This window comes from Myxocyprinus asiaticus, chromosome 40 (assembly GCF_019703515.2).
Source record: "Myxocyprinus asiaticus isolate MX2 ecotype Aquarium Trade chromosome 40, UBuf_Myxa_2, whole genome shotgun sequence".
NCBI classification, from domain to species: domain Eukaryota; kingdom Metazoa; phylum Chordata; class Actinopteri; order Cypriniformes; family Catostomidae; genus Myxocyprinus; species Myxocyprinus asiaticus.
The window spans coordinates 13,966,484-13,988,157 of NC_059383.1; the positions used below are offsets into that span (position 1 = coordinate 13,966,484).

At 39.8% G+C, this 21,674-nt stretch overlaps 1 protein-coding gene across 1 annotated transcript; it reads left to right on the plus strand.

The window, feature by feature from the left end:
- The first annotated feature begins 3,029 nt into the window (after positions 1–3,029).
- Positions 3,030–12,396, plus strand: LOC127431140 (protein sprouty homolog 2-like). Its single transcript, XM_051681415.1, has 2 exons — positions 3,030–3,558; positions 9,701–12,396. The coding sequence occupies exon 2, from the start codon at positions 9,772–9,774 to the stop codon at positions 10,621–10,623; it is 852 nt and encodes a 283-aa protein (XP_051537375.1). The 5' UTR covers positions 3,030–3,558; positions 9,701–9,771; the 3' UTR covers positions 10,624–12,396.
- The last annotated feature ends 9,278 nt before the right edge of the window (positions 12,397–21,674 follow it).

A 21,674-nucleotide genomic window follows, 5' to 3' on the forward strand; every position in this document is an offset into this window, starting at 1 on the left:
AATGTCCCAGTGTCTACAACTGTATTATATACAGCATAATAATCCTCTGGGAGTTAGCTGAACAGCACGTGTAGCTCCTCATGAAATGGGAAAACTCTGTGCTGATAATCGCCTCACTCAGATACTATTACACATTAAAGTGGTAGATAACACATATGGTGAAGTGCTGTGTTAATCCAAAGAAACAATTAAACGTCTGATGTTTACTACATCCAAGTTGGCTACATTTATTTAGAAAAACTGCGATCGTCCATAGACAGGTCGATGGCTGATGTTTTATAAAAGATTTGTTTTTTCTTTCTTTCTGAGTTAACAAGCTAATCAATCACTGCATTTTACCTTCTCTTAAAAAGCCATTGAAATACATGTCAATGTAAAATGTAAATTCACATGTCTCATCAGTCACTAAAACACTTTAGGTCTTTGACCTAAAGCTGTAAGGGAGCTTCAATGGGTGCTAAAACATTTTAATTACAACCATCGCTGAAGATTGATGAACTTGATTCAAATGTGGACACGGTCGACAATCAGACTATAAAGTACTATACTCGGATGTAAAAGAACTATTCAATAAGCTGATGATGAATTTAAAGTTTAACAATTTCAGGTAACAGGTTTCAGGACATTAGATTCAGTTCAATATCTGGTATGTACAGACCTAGAGCCTTACAGTATGTACAGGGTCCAAAATTATATTTTGTCACACCTGTCTATGGCGGGCAAATTTTCACCAGCCATAAATATTCCTTACCAGCCAGAAACTGTATTGTGTATCATTATTTGCCATTATTATTATTTTGTGCATTTTGGCAATTTTATTTACACAACAGTGGAGAAGTGACAGGAAATGGGTGGTGGGCCCAAGTCAGATTCGAACTTGGGTTGCCCGCTCACACACTAGCACTATACCACACAACATGTTGTAGCATGCTCACTTTCCATTTGGCCGCATCTCTGGCATTTCACATTATTTCTATAAAAAAAAAAAAAAAAAAAATTCAGGTTGGATGAGCAAACTCTGTGTTTCGTTAATACTGCACCTGTTACAAAAATAAAAGGGATTTAGCTCCCCACATTTTCGTTTTGGTGGCTTAATGAGAGAAATATTTCACATATGTGGTACTTGAGTGTTAATTTTGGACCCCACTTACATGTCAGGAATTTATATGTACAGTGTAAATTACATTTGTCAATACAATGTCTTATTTAATTCTTGACATTTTTTCTTGAACTTTTGAACTTTAAAAATGTTAACTTTATAAGAGTTATGATGCATAGATTCATAAAGCAGAGATTCTGTTTTAGAAATTGAGCTGTTCTGTCATGCATTTTGAACCTCAGGTTGTGTGTGTTCAATATAGAGAAACCTGATTCATTCTCTATTCTCTGTACTGTTTGGCCATCTTAGCTATTTCCCTCAACAGGAAGCAAGGAAGCACCCCTCTTCCTGCCCCATTATGCACACACACATACACATGCACACACATACACAAAAAATGTGTCCTGTTACCTTGGAGATACCATCCATGTGCTATCAATAGGCTGACATGAACACGTATGAAACTCCTTTATGTTTTGTGCTCTACATTTCCAGCCAATACATTCAGAATCCATCACAGTCTATGCAGAAAAATCATAAAGTTTTCAAAAATGTAAGCCATAAGTAATCCTTTATTTACTCTTCTAAATTACCAGTAGTTCACACTGATGGTGTTTCACACACATTTGTTCATATTTGATCATTTCACAGCGAGCTTGTTGCCATTATGATAAGGCATCATGTTGTCTGTTGGCAATGACTGAAGTGAACTGGAAAGGAACATGGGCTGCGTTCCAATCCGTCATGCACTCAATTGAGACACTGAATTATTCACTGTTCTAGGATGTAACCTGCACTAAGACAGCTGCTAGCTGGCACAAACACATCAGAATGGGACAGTGAGTTCACAAATGTTGAGTCTACATCCATGTGAAGCTCTGAAAAACAGCATGCCATGATGTTCATGTACCTCCACACTCTGTTGATGTCAATGGCGAAGTTTGACGGTTTCTCTGAATTAGTCTTGTTTTTTAGAGTTGCCATCTACTTAGTATTGCTAAACAATGCCCCCCAAAAGTTTTTGGACACTTCAGCCAAAATCAATTAACTTAGACTAATATTATTTTAGTAGCCATTTTTGCATGTACTTCTTACAACTGCTTTTAACTAACTGGTGTTAAGGTGGTTTTTAGTGGATATGAAGTCAGTTCCCCTTAGGTGTCCTAGTAGAGTAACCACAGGTGAAGTTCATCACATTTACTATAAATATGTACCAATAAGTTCTGACAACTTTCTTCTTAACTTTGAACAAAATATATCTATTTTTTTTATTATTATTATTTTAAAACCTAACAAACTTCTCATGAAATGTTTTGCGTGAAAAGTGTGCTTGTATCCTAAGTGCACTTGGTTGATATTTTGTTATATAATGCAATGACATGCATATTTTGTTTTTATGTGGCTAAAGTGTCCAAATACCTGTATGTCTGGGAAACAGAAGCAAGAATGAATGGAATAGTTGATATTTCTTTGCAATGCTGACAGAGCGCTTCTACTCTTTATGGTTCCATGTTTCTTCTTTCCCTCTTCTTTACTGTTTTCATCACCTAACATACTGTTGACTCATATCTTCTTTCTCTCTCTCTTTCTCTATCTCTCACTGTCTCATCTCTCTCTTTATCTCCTGTTCTCTTCCTCCCTCTCTCCATCTTGTTAGGCTTGGCTAAGAGAATCATATAGAACAGTTCCTGAGGGGGAGAAAATGAGAGATTGGGTTTCAGCCTGATGATGCCACTTAGCCATTAACTATCTCCAGCAAAACCAAGTGCCCCCATCTAGCCCAGCCCTCCCTCCTTCTGCCATTCATATCCAACCACCCTTCCTCCCCCCTTTCCCATCTCTCTCCCTCCCTCTCCCCCTTACTGTTTCCCACCCTCCATCTCTATCTCTCTGTCTGTTTCACACACACGCTTTGAGAGTGAGTGGATGATCGCACAAGCAGGAAGAGCTGACCATACACAGATAGAGAGAGAGAAAGAGAGAGAGAGAGAGAGAGAGACAGTTAGAGAGAGACAATCCAGCACTCTCACCTCATACTGATAGAAGACAAACTGCAGAGCTTCTGCTGCGCTCTTTCCACAGTGTTGTGGAAGTACTTCTGAAAACTCAACATTAATTTGCCCCCCAGAGGACATTTTTGTTTCTTTTTCAAATAAATTGGGATATTCTGTGTGACATGTTGCCCTCATTTCCACGAGAATTGTGGCTGTCCTCTGAGCGCTCTTTGAACGTGCAGTGCTCTGGCTGTTCCCTGATAAAGGCTGTTGGGGTTCTTCACAAGGAATGACTGAGCGCTGAGGAACCAGGATTGCCTGCACGTGTGGGACATTTGTAAAGACACATAAGGAGGCAGAAGAGAGAAAACTGCTCAAGAAAACAAAAAGGAAAGAGAGAAAAACAAGAAACAAACAAAGATAAAACACTTTTTTGGTGCAAAATGGATCGCCCTCCTTTTAGGGGTAAGTGCTTCTTTGATTCAATGTCTTTTAATCTTTCATTTTTTCTTTCTTTTTGGCTCTCACGTTTTTTTACATTTCTAAATCTAGATATTCTCAGAATGAAAAATAATGTTGTGGACAACATAATACAAGTGAGAGTTGACCGTTGCATGTCGCGTAGTTCCCGAAACTCAAGTCCTACCCTGACCCAGCCGATGCACGGGGCTGCAGGCGTATAGGCATGCAATTGATTGTCCTCAAGGTCGGATATGTCAATACTACTCAGTTTGTGCTGGCAGGGGCTGATGGAGAGCATGGAAGTGGAATGGGAGAGGACATGGGGCAGCACTTTACATGTGCGCACGACACACAGTGTTCGTGAAGTTTCTGTTTGTTTGTAGAGAAAAGTACCAAAGAGAAGAGTACTAACTGTTTGGACCTGGGTGATACATTTTTTGTAGTGGAGGGCGGCAGAGTGATGTTTTTGTGAGTGAAGCACGTTTACAATATCAAAAAGGTCTTGATTGGCTGAAATATCTGTCAGTTATAGCAGATAGGCCTAACTGTTTATATTGTTACATTAGTAGGCGATGTTGCATATGATTTTATTTTAAGATACTTACTGATATTTTGAGTTACCTTTTTTGTTTCCTGGCATATTTGTCAATCTTTCTGTTAAGTTTTCATCTTTCTCTTTTTCATTCCATCTTTATTCCTCTTATCTTTAAGTTACCCTCCCCCTTTGTCTTCTCAGTCTCTCTCTCTGTCTCTTTCTCTCTCACCCAAACTTGCTGGTCTGCAGTGTCTATTTCAGTACTTCCTGGGGGTCAGATTCAGCACATCCGGAATCTCATACAGTTTATTGTCATTCAATCCCACTGTGTTCCCAGAGGGGCCAGAGGGGCAGATCCCAGGGTCCTGGTGCCTGCCAACATCAAGTCCAGCCTTTAGTTAAGCCTGACCCCTAGGAGCCTATATTAGCCCTCTGCAGGGCCCCAGCCACCCCCCTCCCCCCCCCCACAACTACCAGATAATCAAGCCTCAGTCAGCAATTGCCAATCTGCCAGTCCATCTGAGTCAGAAAGAGAGTGAGAGAGAGAGAGCAGAAATGGAAAATGGATATCTCTTATGACAGTTAGCCTGCAGGAAGTCAGAGTGGCCTGATGGCTGGCTAGAGAATTGCTGGATGCTTATCAGCTGCAGTATGGGTCAATGAAAGGAGACTGGAGGCTTTAAAATAGCACCACATCATGATGCCATTGGCCCACATCCCATAACATCCCCAAACATTGAGACAGAATGAGCACCTCATTCACCTGATGGCTACACCCACTGGTATATCAACATGATCACACGAGAACTGGACATATTGCTACAGGATGTTCTGGTACCCTGAAATCAACCCCATTATGCAGAGTTACTGACAAGCGCAATCATTTTTGCATAAATTTAAACGTTTACCTTATCCTTTGGCACTATTGATAGCACATTATGTGAGCAACCACTGAAACACTGGTTCTAGTCCCATGAAAACCAGGAAGTAATTGCATTCACATAATCAACGATGAGCGCTATTCTGAGGTTGGATTTTTACCTCTAAGATTAAAACTTTACTCAACTGACAGTTAGGTTTAGGTTTTGTGTTAGGGCATATGGTTAACTAAAATTATAAATCATTTTACAAACTCACTTTCATTCTACTGTCTGGATATATCCCATTATAAACAGATCTTCAGATGTGTCCATTCTAAAGTTGTCCAACAATCCTTTACAGGATGACTGTTTTGCCTTTTCTCATTCGCCTGTTCTCTCCTCCCTGTTTGGAGGTTTAAAGTTTCTCCCAGTCAGTGGTGTGTGGTGACTTTTATGAATAATATGCACTTCTCATCATCTTCCTGCCCAGGATTCGATTACTTTGGCCAAGAATGTGTGCAAGGTAACGGGTGCAAGTAGCCCCGGAGCAGAGCCGTGAGGCACAGCTCACTCAGCACTGATACTCCCAGAGCGCAGGGGCCTGTCTTCAGGTTACCCTTCATGGCAGGCAGGGCTGAATAAACATGTCCCTCTCTCCACTCTTTTTTGCTCTCCACTGCTCCAGATGCAGCTGTCTCTTATTCGTTCTGACCTGAGTGCTAGGCTCTGCACTTCCTTGTGAGTCTCAACCTTGGACAGGAACTGGTACACAAAAGTGGACAAAGTTTCAGGAGCCTCAGTCACCATTTTCTTTCAATGTATGAATGAATGGTTACTGAGGCTGGCATTCTGCCAAAAATCTCCTTTTGAGTTTCATGCTAGAAAGACAGTCATATGTGTTTGGAACAACATGAAGGTGAGAAAATGACAGAATTTTCATTTTTGTGTGATATAAACTCTTTAAGCTCTTATAAGTTTTTATTCTTTAGATCAAATGTCTGTTGCTTGTCTATTCCTCTAACTATACTGGTTTATAATTGGTTTGGAAGTGACACAAAGCAGGACTTGGGGCACTTGTATCCTGAAAATCAAGTGAAATACAGACGGCCATTAATGGTGAATGGTTATTGGATTTGCTTTACTTCATCCAGTGTAAGATATGCTATCAAGTTTGTAGAGTGCAGTACAGGATATCCACTTAAATGATAAAACCATTCACAAAAAAATGGAAGATGGAGTCTTCAGATGTTGGACCGGAAAAAAAGTGTAGACCTTGCAGGAAGCGATGCTTTGGATGAATGCTGGATTGCAGAAACAGATCCCAAACCCGGCTTCTGGAATAGCCGGTCTAAGCCAATCTGTTTCAGAGTAAATGCTGAAGTGGTGCAGTTTAACCTTCCTATTTTCTTTGACATTCACAGTCATCACTCAATTAAAATTAATGTCTATTCTTAATCTTAAAAGGATAGTATACCCAAAAATCATCAACAGAACTTTCATTTTGAGGTCAACTATCCCTTTAAGAATTTTCAACAAGTTTCGGCCTCATTTAGTGGAACACTTTTGGAGTTCATGGTCTAAGACTGAGAAGTCTTAATCTTACAAACACAATCAATATTCCAGTGCACACTGTCACAGTGCAAGTGGACTTGAATCAACACATCCTCAGTCAATGGAACGTCCACTAAACAAACAAACAGCAGCACTTTATGATGCTTCTGATGTAACAGTTATCCACAGCATAAATTTAAGTGAAAACAATTGTGCTATCTCCATTTTAGAGACATGATAGTCCAGTTTATTGCCCTGGTTTGTGTTCTGGGGCACGTGGGCTGAAGAGTGCTCTGGGACTTGGTAGGGAGTGGTAGAGTGCTCTTTGTTGGGGGGTTGGAGAGGTGGGGGGAACTGCTGGGCTTCCTGATGTCAGCGCCTTGCCTGCTCTGCCACTGGAGTGTGGCTTATTGATCCTCTGACACCCTGGCTGTTGGTGTTTGGTGGGGTGGAAGTATGTGTGGAGGGGGTGGGGGGCTTTTATATAGCTGCTTCTGCTGTGGTCTTCTGCTTTACAGATTACTTTGCAAATGTGCTATGGTCATTGACAGAGTTAGCATTGGGAACGTTATTGGGAGGCAGTTTTCAGTTAATGGTTGGTGGCTTTCCACCACCACCATCTACAGTAGAAAAGGCTATTTTGTAGATAATAGGTTGAGAAGAATGAATGTGAATGAAGTCAGTGAGGGAAGAGCAGCTAACTAGTAAGTGGGAGTTGCAAAATGTAGAAATTTTCTCTGTGCCATTTGTACTGCTAAAGTATACCTTGGTTTTCCACATGCTGACATCTCGCAAACAGTGCGCATCAGCACAGTCCATCAGTACTTTCAGTGTGCACACCAGTTTTCGTAACCTCACACACCTGTATGTGTCTGTGCACTTTGTTTGCGCATGTGTCTGAAGATGACTGAACTAAAGAGTATCACAAAGCACTTATAGTGCACAGTAACAATCAAAGGAGTATACTCTTGCCATGCACAAAATGTAACGCATGCAGAAAAACTAAATATACTCTACCCTTAAGAGCCCAGAAAACAACTTTTTGAGGTGTAGTTTGGGTCTGTTTCTTCATGAAAGCACTGTAAGTCAGTGGAAAGTTCCAAATAAACTCCAATAAGTGTAGCCGCGAGTGATAAATGCTCCCAAGTGCCGACACACTTGAGGAAAACCACATGGAGAGGACATGTGCAAATGCTCAAACAAATATGCAACCAAAAGTGCCTGACATGACACAGATGAGCTAACCCAAAACTTCCTCTCTGGCATGCCTGCAAACGCAAGACTAAAAGTCCAATGCTGCGCTTACAGAAACTTGATATATAGCCATATATGAACACCTATGTACAGTATGTACTGTATGTATGCATGTTTGTACTGTATGTATGCATGCATATATGAATGTATGTATCTGTCTGTCTGTCCATCCATCCATCTGGATGGAAAATATATATGAAAATGTACATACTGTATATGAAAATAGCTGTTTTTGAAGTATTTTGGAATACACAGGTTGTTGCACATATTAGCAAGTATGTGACATTTTTTTCTTTATCAGTGAAAACAATTCATGAGCATACATATTATATATATACGTTTTACATGTGTTGCCATATACCAGATTTATGTATGGGATGTTTTCGAACTTCAAATAATGAGCTCATGAAAATGAACAGCAGACCCCTTTCAATAATTAGATGGACTGATAGGACCTGACTACAGCTCACTGCTGGGTTTGATGTAATTACTCTACAGGACTTCTCTTTCCTCCTCCGTGTAATTTGCAAATGCATTTTGTGCTTCCGACCTGTGCCTCCTTATCTTGAGTCTGTGGATGGGCAGTGGGGGTGGGGGTGGATGCTATCTTACCTTTTTTTTTTTTTTTTTTCTCAAGGGAGCATTCAGGGCTTTTGCCAGGAATTCAGCTGACAGTTTGGGGAGCAGACGTTGCTTCTTCTAATCACTGCTCTTGTCTATGGATTTCTGTTCTTAGTTATCTCAGACACATTTTTCCTTTCCTATCCAATCTCTTTATCATTGACTTAAAGGCATAGTTAACCCCAAAAATTAAAATTCTGATGTCATTTACTTACCCTCATGTCGTTCCAAACCTATGTACCTTTCTTTCTACCATGAAAACAAAAGGAGATGTTAGGTTAAGTAAAGTATGACAGAATTTTCATTTTTGGGTGAACTATCCCTTCAAAACATGTCTTAAACATCTAAAAATGTGTTTGTCCCTATCATTTTCGGAACAATCTGAGATTGTTTATTTTAATGGAGTCCAAATAAATAAAAAAGGCTGTGACAGATGTGAAGAAAGTTTTCTTCTATTTCTACATTTCTCTATAGAATTAAACAAAATCCATAACTACCTAATTCAATGCAAGCCGAGGTCTTGTTTGGCTATGACATTCAATAATGCAAGCAGCATGTTTCCCAATTCCAGGATGCTGATTTTTTCCATGCACATTCCAATAACCATGTTGTTCCTGTTTATGGAGGATAAGGCTTAACAAAAGAAGGACTGTAGGGAGGGGCTGCAGCAAATTCCTCCAAGCTGCTGAGGAAGAGATACCTCAGGACACTGACACTAAGTCTTCTGGGTTCCCCAGTTTCTCACAATTCATTGCTGTCAAATTCTTCGCTCTGGTTCCCTTCCCTTGTGTCAACAGCTGTGTTCTCCAGATGCTAAATTACAGTGTGATGTCAATAGCATTATCTCTCCATCCTCTGTGTCTAATAATAACCTATAATAAGCTTTATAGCATCCAAGTAAAAGGGACTTAAACAAACGTGGGTTTTTGCTAATAGTTTATACATACGACAGATTGGACCCATATTGGTCTCAGCCCAGGGTTAGTTCACCCAAAAATGAAAATTCTGTCATTAATTAGCCACCCTCATATTGTTCCAAACTTTATGACTTACTTTCTTCTGTGGAAAACAAGAGGAGAAAATTTGTCAACACTGCTCTTTCCTGTACAATGAATGGGGACTGGGGTGGTCAGTCACTAACATTCTGACTGCCATCTCCTTTTGTGTTCCATGGAAGATCATACAGGTCTAGAAAAAAATGATGACAGAATTGTAATTTTTGGGTGAACTATCTCTTTAAACTTCAAACATTTCATTGAAAAACTTCAACATTTAATTCTGAATCTAAAAATGATGGCTTTATTTCTTTCTTATCTTACTACAGGTTTATCCGATGTACCCTGATATTGGTCAGCCTTGCAACTCAGCCCCTACCTTGGTGGCCCTGACAGAAGAATGGATCCAGTACCTCCTTTTCGGATGGACCCTGAAGGTCTGGACCTCCAGCAGGTTCCTGTATTATCCATTGACCAGATCCGTGCTATAAGGGCTAGTAATGATTACGTGGAGCGCCCCATTGCGCTGGAGCCTGCCTCTCAGGTTGGCATCTTCTGTGCACATAATGAGCGACATTCTCAGATGCCTCGCAGTCAAAGTCAGCATCAACATTCCCACTTGGCTCACTTGAGCCGCTCCAGTACCATCAGCTCGATGTCCCGTGGCAGTGCCACCTCAGATCAGAGACTTCTCACGGGACTATCGCCATCTCATTCTGGTCTGGCCACTGTGGTGAGGTCCCAGCCCAAAGGTGACTTGAAACCTGACTCGCTAGGCAAAGGACTGGCTGACGGCGAGGACTTAGGCCTGCACCTCTTCATCTGTGAATGCTGTGGTCGCTGCAAGTGCCAGGAGTGCTGTGCCCCTCGCAGTTTGCCCTCCTGTTGGACCTGTGGCCAACGCTGCTTGTGCTCGGCCGAAAATGTCTTGGAATATGGCACTTGCCTGTGCTGTGTCAAAGGTCTGTTCTACCACTGTTCAGCAGATAAAGAGGACAACTGCGCTGACCGTCCTTGCTCCTGCACCCCGGCTCATGCCTGCTCACGCTGGAGTGCCATGGCCTTCTTGGCTCTCTGTCTGCCCTGCCTGTGCTGCTACCCCCCTGCCAAGCTGTGCCTCACCCTGTGCCAGCGTGGCTATGACCGCACCACCCGTCCTGGCTGCCGATGCAGCAACACCAACACTGTGTGCCGCAAGATCTCTGCCACCAATCCTGCACCTTTTCGCAAATCCCTGGAGAAGCCTGTATGACAGCCTGGATGAGCCTCTTGTATTCTTCCTTGAAGCAGCCAGGGTATTCTGCTCAATGAACTGACCTTCTCTAAACCAATCAGGCCTCCCTGCATCATGTCCTTCATGCAACCTCCTTCCCCTTTTTAGTAACCCTTGGTCTATTTATTTATTAATTAGACATGCCTGGATAGGGTTGGGTAATGCGGACCATATATAACACATACAGGGAGTAAGCTATCAGAAAATGCAGAGGCTGTATTTGGTAAGGATTGGCTTGCATAGCATCATGAAAGTTAGTCTTGAGTCTGTCTTCTTCAACTTTATTGAATGGACAAACTGTAAGAAAGCTAGCTGACTTTAGATTCTACACAGATAAAGTGGTTCTGGTTAAGGAGAAACAAGAGCCTAACCAAAAATTCTGACTGTGTAATTGAATTCTGTTTGACACCAAAAATGGGACCATTTGAAATCAGAATATTAAGCTCACCTAAGAGGGGTAGAGACGCTATGTGTTCACGAGAGTGTGTAAGGAAAGACGGAGGTAAAATGTGTGTGTGTGTGTGTGTGTGTGTGTGCATGTATGTATGTGTGTGCAGTCTCAGGCCGGCATCTGCTGTCAGCAGAAGCCTCTCCTTTTATTTTTAGAGGAGCAACTCTGAAAGATAAAGTGTCTGGTCAGGTTTCCAGCTCAGGGCAGCCTGACGCCAACCTCTCCCAACTGCTCTTGCATCCTTAACTCTCCTTTCCTCTACTGCCCATTGTGCTTTCCAACTGCTGATAGGATTCTTGACCTTTTCTGCATCCAGCCATGCTGTGGGACCAAACTTCACAAGTTACTGTCTGACCACCTTGACAGTGATCTCAGGATGAGAAACAAGCCATTACTTGGAGAGCCGTTGGGCAAATTGGCCAGAAAAAACACTAGGATCATGTCAACGCAGGATATGAAGGATTTTATGTAAGCTAAGCTTTAGATTAACATCAGACCCTCAGCCCTGAGCAGTATCAGTAAAAGGAGGCCATTGGGGGTCCCCTTATTCTGCCATACATGGACCATGAACATCAGAGCTTTTTTGATCTGACCTGAATGATCCACAGGAAGTGAGGTAAAAGGAGACTATTGTGTCAGCTGACAAGAAGAAGGGATAAGGACAAGGGCCTAGTCACCTGACCAGAACCCAGTAAAGTACCACATTTGGGAACAGTGAAACAGATGCACAGGCATCCAAAACTGTGACATGAGATGAATGAAAACTGTTTCAAGTGTGTGTTTCTCCCCAATAATGCACATCCTTGTGAGTTCCTTTGCTATATTTTTGTATGTACATAGAATTGTTATTGTATTTGTATTTTTATTCCATTTGGTTTAATCTGGTTATTATTATTACCGTTATTTTCTATTACTGTTGGACATTAACCTTGTCAGAGGCCTGGATAATTCTTAAGACTAACAAAAGGCTGATTTTGTATTGTGGAGGAGAGGTCCCTTGTGAATAACACTTGTTTTGCATTGCACTGCTGTAATTACTAAAAAATCTTAATAATTGAGCTCTTTATTTTGGTTGCACCTTTTTAAGCCCTTATCACAAATTATTTTTGCCCTAAAACGAAAAGCAATTCATTACACATATTTCCACATACAAGTACACCAGAGCATTGCAATACACAAGAGACCTAACACATTGTGGAAAATTTCAATGTGCAAAACAGCTCAGAATTTAATGTTCACAAGGCCGTTTCTGAGACGAGGTCTTAAGTAGCCAATTTATGTCTAGCTGCAGAACTTAGACATATTGCCTTTACTTTTGCTAGCATGAGAGCAAAGAAAACATGCATCAGTATCAAAATTAGTGGCAAGCTTTAACAGTTAACACTGACAGCCCTGTACAGTGTTAAATAGTGAGAAGGGACCTCTCTTCCACAGTTGCATCCCAAAAGAATGGGTTCTCAAAGGAGAGGCCATTATATGGGTATGGGTTTCAATGTGTAGGTACACGCAGTTTACAGGAATACCTAACTGGTGCTGTCCGCAGTCTCTTAAGTTAACCACTAAAAGTTCACCATGTTGTATTAATAAGTATTGCTTTGGTACAATTGGCATCTTATAAGTTATACGAATTTAAGAAGAATATATAAACATATATATATATATATATATATATATATATATATATATATATATATATATATATATATATATATATATATATATATATATTACACATTTTTGTTGCTGTTATTATCATAAAGCCACAGATATTTATTTAAATGGTTGCAAGGAAAGCTATGTATTTATTTTGGGTGAATGCTGAAAAAACATTAAATGAAATACCCATGTGATGATTTCAGCTTTTTTCAGAGTGAAGTGTTGGGTGTGGCCATAGGGCCAAGGATATGGAATAAAATGTTTTCAAATAGCCAGCTTGTACTATAGTTTTTAATCTGTGATCATGAGCACAGTAAATCAAATTTCAGTCATGACAACTCTCTGAATAAAATGAAGGTGTTATAATTGTTGTGACAAGTTGGTAGGTTGGTAGGTTTGGTCTTGGCGGTATAGGTCTGCTTACACTGCTGCTTCAGAGCAAGTGTGAAGACTTGCTACTGCTAGAACATACACAGACATGCTGCATCAAGCATGTAAGGCTTACTGCCGCACAATTAGACGTACAATCTCCTTATAGCAGATCTAGACAAGTGGTGATGGAGAGGAGGAGGATGTCAGAGAAACTCTCATCTCTCAGCTCTTATTTTCAGAGCCTCCCATAGCACGGTGCAGTGAAACCGGCTTACCTGCAAACAACTGAGGCATATCAAATGTTAGAGAAAAAGAGAGAAAGCAAGTTGATTGGCTTACAGATTACATGTTCAAAGAACCTTGTCCAGCTCAGCTTGGCCCATGTAGAATTTTATGACTGAACTTAAGATCACTTAAGATCTCTGATGCAGAGTCGAGATGTTTAGGGAAAGTTAAGCTTTACTCAGCTATGCAAGACTTTGAAAGTACCTTCAATATCCACAGCTACAAATGAAATCAGATACTGAATCTATGTGGTCACAGTACCATGTGGCTGAATATGGAGTTTTGTGGTGTATGACATTAGTGCAAGAATCACTTCTAGTCTGATTAAGTTATTATGTGTGTAAGTGGTCTGTTTAGAACAAAATGCTGTAAAATAGTGAGCTTGTGTGTGTGGGTGCATCTTAGTTTCAGTGTCAGGGGAGTTCCGGTCTTTGTCTGTCTCTTTACTCCACTCCCCACACTTTTGCCTGTTTGCCTCATAAATAAGTAATCAAGGCCAGCTCGTACTAATGGCCTTGGAAAAGAGTGACTAGAGATACCTGGGCAGATGAAGAAGAGTGTAAAGTATATAACAGCCACCACACAACCATTCCCCATTTTCCCAGAGCTTGAGAAGCATTACACTGTGCACTGTACACTGTACCCCAACATCTCAATACCCACCCTCTCTTTTGACTTTGTATATACATGAGGACACTGCATGAATAATACAGATTCAGTCCTTGTGCAAACACTTTTACATCTAGTTGTGTGTGTATAAATTCAGACATACATACATCGGTCTGGTGCTTTTAGAAGATTTTCTTTCTTCAACTGAACAAACATAGATATTCAGTTTTGAAGAATATTTCAGATCTGTAGGACCATACAATGCACGTGAATGGTGACCAACATTTTGAAGCTCCAAAAGCACATAAAGGCAGCATATAAGTAATCAATATGATTCCAGTGGTTTAATCCATGTCTTCAGAAGCGATATGATAGGTGTGGGTGAAAAACTCTCAAGTAATTTTTTACTATAAATTCTCTTTCCTGCCCAGTATGTGACGATATGCACGAAAAATGTGAATTGCACGAAGAAAGTGAATGTAGAGATTGATAGTAAAAAAGGAATTAAACATTGATCTGTTTCTCACCCACACTTACCATATCACTTCTGAAGATACAGATTTAACCACTGGAGTCTTATGGATTACTTTTATGGTCTGTGTACTCAAACAGAGGTTGTGTGCAATTATCAAGAGTTCATTAAGAAGCCTGATGGGATAAGAGCAGTATACACCAATGCTGTCAAAAGTCAGAAAATACTTCTGTACCCAAGCAGAAGCTGACTCTGGAGCGATGCTCCTTGCTTTCTTAACCTTTAACCCAACTAATAAAGAGCCAGTAGGGATGGGGTCGGTTGATCTTCTACCATCCTGACCCTGTGCCCTCTGTAACCAGCTAATCCCCCTATGTGGCCCTTGTCAGGCAGGGACAGGCTGTTTGTAGGACACTCCAGGGGTCAGGCTCAAAGCTGCAGTGTGAGGGATGGAGCTATAGAGGCTGTCAGTCAGAGATCCATGCAGATGTCAATCACAGTGCAGTGGGGTGTGAAAATGAACCTTTTCTAAGCCACCCTAATCCAAATGTAAAAACGTTCCACTTAAAAGCTGCAGCATTAGAGCTTACAAATCACTTACATAATTGAGCAATATCAATGCTCAATGCTGAGAGTTTTTCGGGTAGCACTTTAGCCTAAAGTTGTAAACATTAACATTATTTAAAATGAACACAATAGTTACCATGAGCTAACAATGAACAATGCTTTTGGTTTATGTGAAATCCTACATATATTAAAAATTGCAATGCAATTAGACAGAGAGCATGTTAAAAGCACTTAAAATAAGTTTAAACTTTGCAATGAATGAGAGCAAACAATTAGAGACAATATGGCTTTGCATGCAAAGTTAGAGTATTTTAAGCATTGCAATAAACAAGAGCATACAATTATTGAAAACGTGTGCTTTGTATGCAAATTTAATATTTTAAAGTTTAATATTTTTTGTTTTTACATTAAAAGTTGTATGTTAATGTGTTAATGCATGACAACGTTTTAATCTTAGTACATTTTTAACATTAAAAGTTGTATATTTTAACCTGTGTTAATGCATGTCAACATATTGTATGTTAATGGATTATGAACTAACCCAAACTAACAATAAACAATAGTAAAAGCAGGGTACAACGGGGCTAAAGGCACCCCTTAAGGAATTTAGCTTTTTTCTGGTCACAAAATGTCTCAAGCTCAAACAAATTTATTTATTGTTATTGAATATTGATAGAGCAACATAATTTATGTGAAAAGAAATAAAAACAGAAGGTTGTTTCTTTTAAAATTCAGTAAAAAAAAAAAAAAAAAAGGTGGTGAGGGAGACTTTTACCCCACACTTGAGGTTAAAGGCTCCCTCACTTGGTGTAAAAGGCCTCTAGGGGGTTTAAAGTGATATTGTGTAGATACCGGGGCAATAGTTATATGGCACAATTTGTCAACTAATGCAAATAATTTTGAGACAGCAAGATGCTTTTTTGAGTAACAAATTAAGATGATGCCTACTCAGAAGAACTACTTAAGAAATATTCAACCATTTCCTGTTAATTTCAAACACATTTGACATTTTATTATGTCTCAAGTATTCTATAAAAGCTAAACTTTATTATATTTAGATGAGTCAAAGTGAACCCACTTTGAACATTTTTCATTACAAATCTATTCGCCCCACTTTAAAAAAGACAATATTTGTTTAATAGGGGCCTTTAGCCCCTGCAACAGGGGGGCTTTTTACCCCAAATACTATCCTTTCACTTATTGGACAGTTATTGTAAAATGTTCATTTAATGACCTTAAACAAAACTAAAAATGATAAATAAGTATTTTGTTTCAAAAGAAATTTGTTAATTTCAGGGATTTTCATTAGTTACATAAATTTGCAACATTTTAAAAAAATATTAAAAATTAGATCAAATTGCCTCAAAATCAACCTTTAGACACCACACGCAAAGATATCATGGAACAGGAAAATTTTCCAGTGTATAGTGACAAACGTGTGTTTAGGAAATTACTGTGTTAGTTTTTGTTGTAATTTCGTGTAATGGGAGAAAATAAAATCATAGGAGCCTTTTACCCTATGTGGCCTTTAGCCCCGTTGTACCCTACACATTAAACAAGATTAATAAATGCTGTAAAAAATATTTTGCATATTGTTCATTGTTCCCAACTATCAAATGCATTTTGAAAAACGTTTTCCAAACGTTACATTTTGATTGTAGGAACATGAAAATGTACAGTTTTCTAAATGTCAATAGAACGTTATTTAAAGGTTAGCATTGCATTCCAGAAAATGTGAAAACTTCCTGAAAACATTTCATTTTATAATACCAGTAACTGTGTTATAAGAATGTTCTTTTAATATGCTAATAACATCATCAGGATGTTTCATTACCCTTATTTTACAACATTTGTTCCTAACCTTTAAATGATGTTAGCCAAAGTTGTTGGAATGTTCCCTTTTAAGTAGGCATTATTTCATGATACCTTATGCTTCATTAAGTAATGATCCACATCAAGGTAATCATCAGCCTTTCCAAAAACAGTTCAGACATTAAATCCCTTCTCATGTATGCACTGATCAAATTGAAACATATCTATAACTTTAGACAATTTTACTATGGCTGTTTTGAATACATAGTGGTTGGTTTCCAACATGGTGGCTCCCAAAAGGTAAGACTTGTAGCCGTGGCCTGAGCCACCCTGGGGGGCACTGGAGTCTCCGAGGTGGGGGGGAGAACTGGAGCTGTTGACAGGTGGAGGTGTGATGGAGAAGCAGGCGCCAGAGAGAGCTGAAAGGGCCTGAGGAGGGCCAGAGCGCCGGGGCAGAGTGGAGCCAGCCTACAATGCCTCATAACAGGGATTTGGAAGAGTGCAGGGCATTACTGGCCGTATATCCTCTTTGCCCCTATAACAAAGAGTCAGACATGTTTGTTGCCATTAACACAGCTTTTGCATCTTGTCTCTCACAACTGCATATTCTTTCTACAAGACAGAATTTTACATTTTAGTTTTCACATTTTCTATTTACAAGACATGAGCAGTATTCATTACTGTTAAAAGCGTGGGTTGATCCAAAATGATGTACAAAATGTTTTCTCCTCATTTCAGTCTGTTAATGGATGGGTATAGTCCAAGTAATTGTATCCCAATTATGGACTTTCTAGACATAGCTGAAGGCCACGGCCATGATAGAGTTTAAATGACATTCTGTTGAATTGCCGAGGGCCCATCTGGATTGAGTGATTGGTCAGAGGCTAGTGATGTTTATGTGTTAAAGTTGGTGAAGTGTGTTTTAAAGGAGAGATGGCAGAGAGGCTGAGGCGGGTCTGTGGATCCTGCTGCTCTTATTTGGGCAATGGGATGGTGGGAAAAAGGAAATTTGGGAGAGATGAGAGATTTCCTCTCTGTTAACATGTTCCCAGTGAACCATTTTCAACCCAGTGGGATTTAAATTCCTGGCAGTTTCTTTCCATCATCCCTCGAGAAATAAGTAATAGTCAACATTCTCAAATGCATTAAAAAACCTGGGATATTTATGATACTTTATTACAACCACAATTCCAAAAAAGTTGGGACAGTATGAAAAATGCTAATAAAAACAAAAAGGAGTGATTTGTAAATTATATTCACCCTTTGCTATATTGAAAGCACTACAACTACACATTATATGATGTTTTACTTTGTGAATTTCTTTTTTTTTTTATTTTTTTTTTTTATGTACAGTAATTTCAAATCAGATGATTGCAACACGCTCCAAAAGGGGCAATTTAAAACTAATAACAATTTGACGAGTTAAAATAACAAGGCAATGTGAAACCGGAGATGTTAAACAGGTGAGGCAATCGTGTCATAGTATATAAGGAACCTCCAAAAACAGTCTAGTCCTTCAAGAGGAAGGATCATTCGAGACTTGTCAATTTGCCAGCAGATGCTTCAGCAAATAATCCAGCACTTTGAGAACAATGTTCCCCAAAGACAAATTGGAAGGATTTTGGACATTTCACCCTCTACAGTGCACAATATAGTTAAAAGATTCAAGGAATCTGGTAAAGGGCAAAACGAAAACCACTTCTGAATGAGCATGATCTCTGATCCCTTAAAAACATCATTCATCTGTAATAGATATCATGAACATGTGCTTGGGATTACTTTAATAAACCTTTATTAGTCAGCACCACTCGCTGCTGCATCCACATAAGCAAGTTAAGACTTTACTATGCAAAGCAGAAGCCCTACATCAACACTGTCCAGAAGTGCTGCTGACATCTCTGGGCTCAGTCTCATCTTAGATAGAAAGTAGAACAGTGGAACAGTGTTTTTTTGGTCCGATGAGTCCACATTTCAAATGTTTTTTGAAAAACACAACCATCGTGTTCTCCGGGCCAAAGAGAAAAAGGACCATCCAAGCTGTTATCAACATCAGGTTCAAAAACCAGTGTCTGTATGGGTCAGGGGTGTGTCAGTGCCCATTGCATGGGTAACTCGCACATCTGTGAGGGCACCATTATTGCAGACAGATATGTACAAATTTTGGAGCAACATATACTGCCATCCAGCACCGTCTTTTCCATGGACTGTTTTCACACATACTTTGGGACCATTTGGTTAAAAGTCATTGCCAAAATGGCTCAGAAAAGTGAAATTAGTTCTGAAAAAAGCTCTGGCATTATTTGTTTGCAGATGCCACTTGGTATCTCATTTATACAATATTAAGTGAGGCTTAAGTGTCTAATTACTTTTGGGGGCCACTGTATTTACTTTACTCTGTATTTTTTTCTATTCTTACAAAGTTACATTTATGGAAACAGAATTAGACACAACAGAAAATACTATTAAAATATTAGTCATACAGAGATTCACCTTCTTAAGAACAGAGCAGTTTGGTCAGTGAGTTGTAATGAAAGAGCCGTGCTTTGCGCTGAGGTGGGACTGTACGTGATGAAAGGATAGCATGGTGGTTGAGTGATGTGTGGCGGGGGAGACTGAAGAGCACGAGGGAAGAAAGAGGGAGAGAGTGGGGGAGGGGAGGAGGGTGGTTTGTGGGCCTGCTGGGTGGCTGAGTGCAGACAGCTGGAGGAGGAGTTGATGGGAATGGTATCTGCAGGGTCAGGGGTCACTGGAGAGAGCTTTAGCACACTTCCGCTGCCGGCCCCATGGCTCTCCAGTCTCTGGAATTCTGCTCCTCCAGCTCCTACTCAAGCATGTGTGTGTATGTGTTTAAGCCATGTTTCTTCCCTTTTCAGCTGTTTTCTCTTCCTCACTTCCTTTTGTTGGCCCTATGTGTGTATTTATGTATGTTCTTAAAGTACCATGTAATTACCATTTTTTTTAAATCATATATCTTGGTAATACCATTTTTTTAATATAAATCTCCACTTTCACTTCCACATTCTTCTTATTTTGTTATTAAAGATTCACATTCTTCGTGCTTATCGCCACCTCCTGGATCAAAATAAATATTGATTAGTTTCTTACCCACACCTATCATTTCTCTTCAGAAGACATGGATTAAGTTTTCTGGATTACTTTTATGCTGGTTTTACGTGCTTTTTGAGCTTCAAAGGTCTGATCACCATATACTTGCACTGTATGGACCTACAGAGCTGAGATATTCTTCTACAAATCTTAATTTGTGTTCTGTAGAAAAAATAAAGCCATACGCATCTGGATGGCATAAGGGTTAGAAATGATGAGATAATTTTCATTTTTGGGTGAACTATCCCTTTAAACTTAATTCTAACAAATTTTGCTTCTCAAGTGAACTAATCTTGTTTTAGAGATGTTTATGGATATTTTACTAGAAAACAAGACAAAAATACTGATCAAGAAAATGATTTTTGCAGAGGAAGGGTTCAATGTGTCCAAAGTCCTCCTTGGTGTCAGACTGCATATAATCTTTTCCATCTTTCCAACCCACATCTGTAACTTTAATGTGTTTCATCCATGCAGTGGCCTACATGCATATGTGTGTGTGTGTGCACCAGTCAATCAATGGCAGTATGGATCCACTGCTGCAGCTGTAATATAGATCTGCCCTTGCTCGATCCATGAAGCTCTGTCATTTCAACAGCGGAAACGCTGAGATCTTCGGGTTGTGTGCATATCGAGTGGTTGTGTTTCTCTCTGTGCTCTGATGGCCCTTGCTACAGCTGTGCAAAGAGGCCAAACTATGATGAGGATAATATCTGTTATTTGGCCCCAGCCAGGGAAGCAGCACACACTGCACTACCATTAAAGGGCATTAGTGTGAGTGTGTGTGTGTGTGTGTGTGTGTGTGTGTGTGTATGTGTGTTTGTGTGTGTGAGAGAGAAAGAGAGAGCATGTCTCTGTAGAAAAGTTAGTGTGGCCTCTTAGGGACAAGATAGCATGGGTTGAATGTGATACAGGCATGTTTTTGTAACATGATTCTCTCATCATCTGTGTGTGTGTTTCTCACTATCTTAAAGAGATAGTTCACTCAGAAATGAAAATTAAGTCGTGATTTACACACTATCATGTCGTTCCATACCCATATAATTTTCTTCCTTATGTGGAACACAAAAGTTTTTTAATGAAGATTTCCCTCCATCTTTTCAATAAAATGGCAGTGGATAGTGCCTAAAATCTTGACGCCTGTTGCTCTTCTATGATCGCTATGAGAGGATCACATTAACAGTGGCACCAGGCTGATCACATGTGAATTCGGCTATCATAGGTCAAAAGTTTTGCTGCTGAAATCGGTCTCCGCTTATTGAATTTCAAACTACTGTCCCCAGTAGAAGCTGGAAGTGTCGTTGAGGTGAAATGTCCACATGGTGGAGCCAAAAGCAAGTTGTACTTTTCGTGGTAAATGATGTTATACAGTCAATTGGAATGCATATTTTATTAACTCTACCCCCTTACCCAAACTGCTACCCTAAACCTAACCATCAGTGGAGTGAAAATATTATTTTAGTGTGAAAGTGCAACCTTTAAATCATTTTCACCATTGTTCATGTGAACGCAATTACTTTCTGGCTTCCATGGGAGCAGAACCCATGTCTTTAGATAGCTTGCACAATGCACTACAGGGAAAGGTGAACGAGTTTGAATTGATGCAAAAATGTCTGATGGAGGACGGCGCCTGTCAGTAATTCAGCAGAATGGGGTTAATTTCAGGAAGAACTTACAGTATATGAACTTGCTTTTAGCTCTAAA

Excerpts from the sequence above, each read along its gene's own strand:
- LOC127431140 (XM_051681415.1), top strand. The coding sequence starts at position 9,772 with ATGGATCCAGTACCTCCTTTTCGGATGGACCCTGAAGGTCTGGACCTC.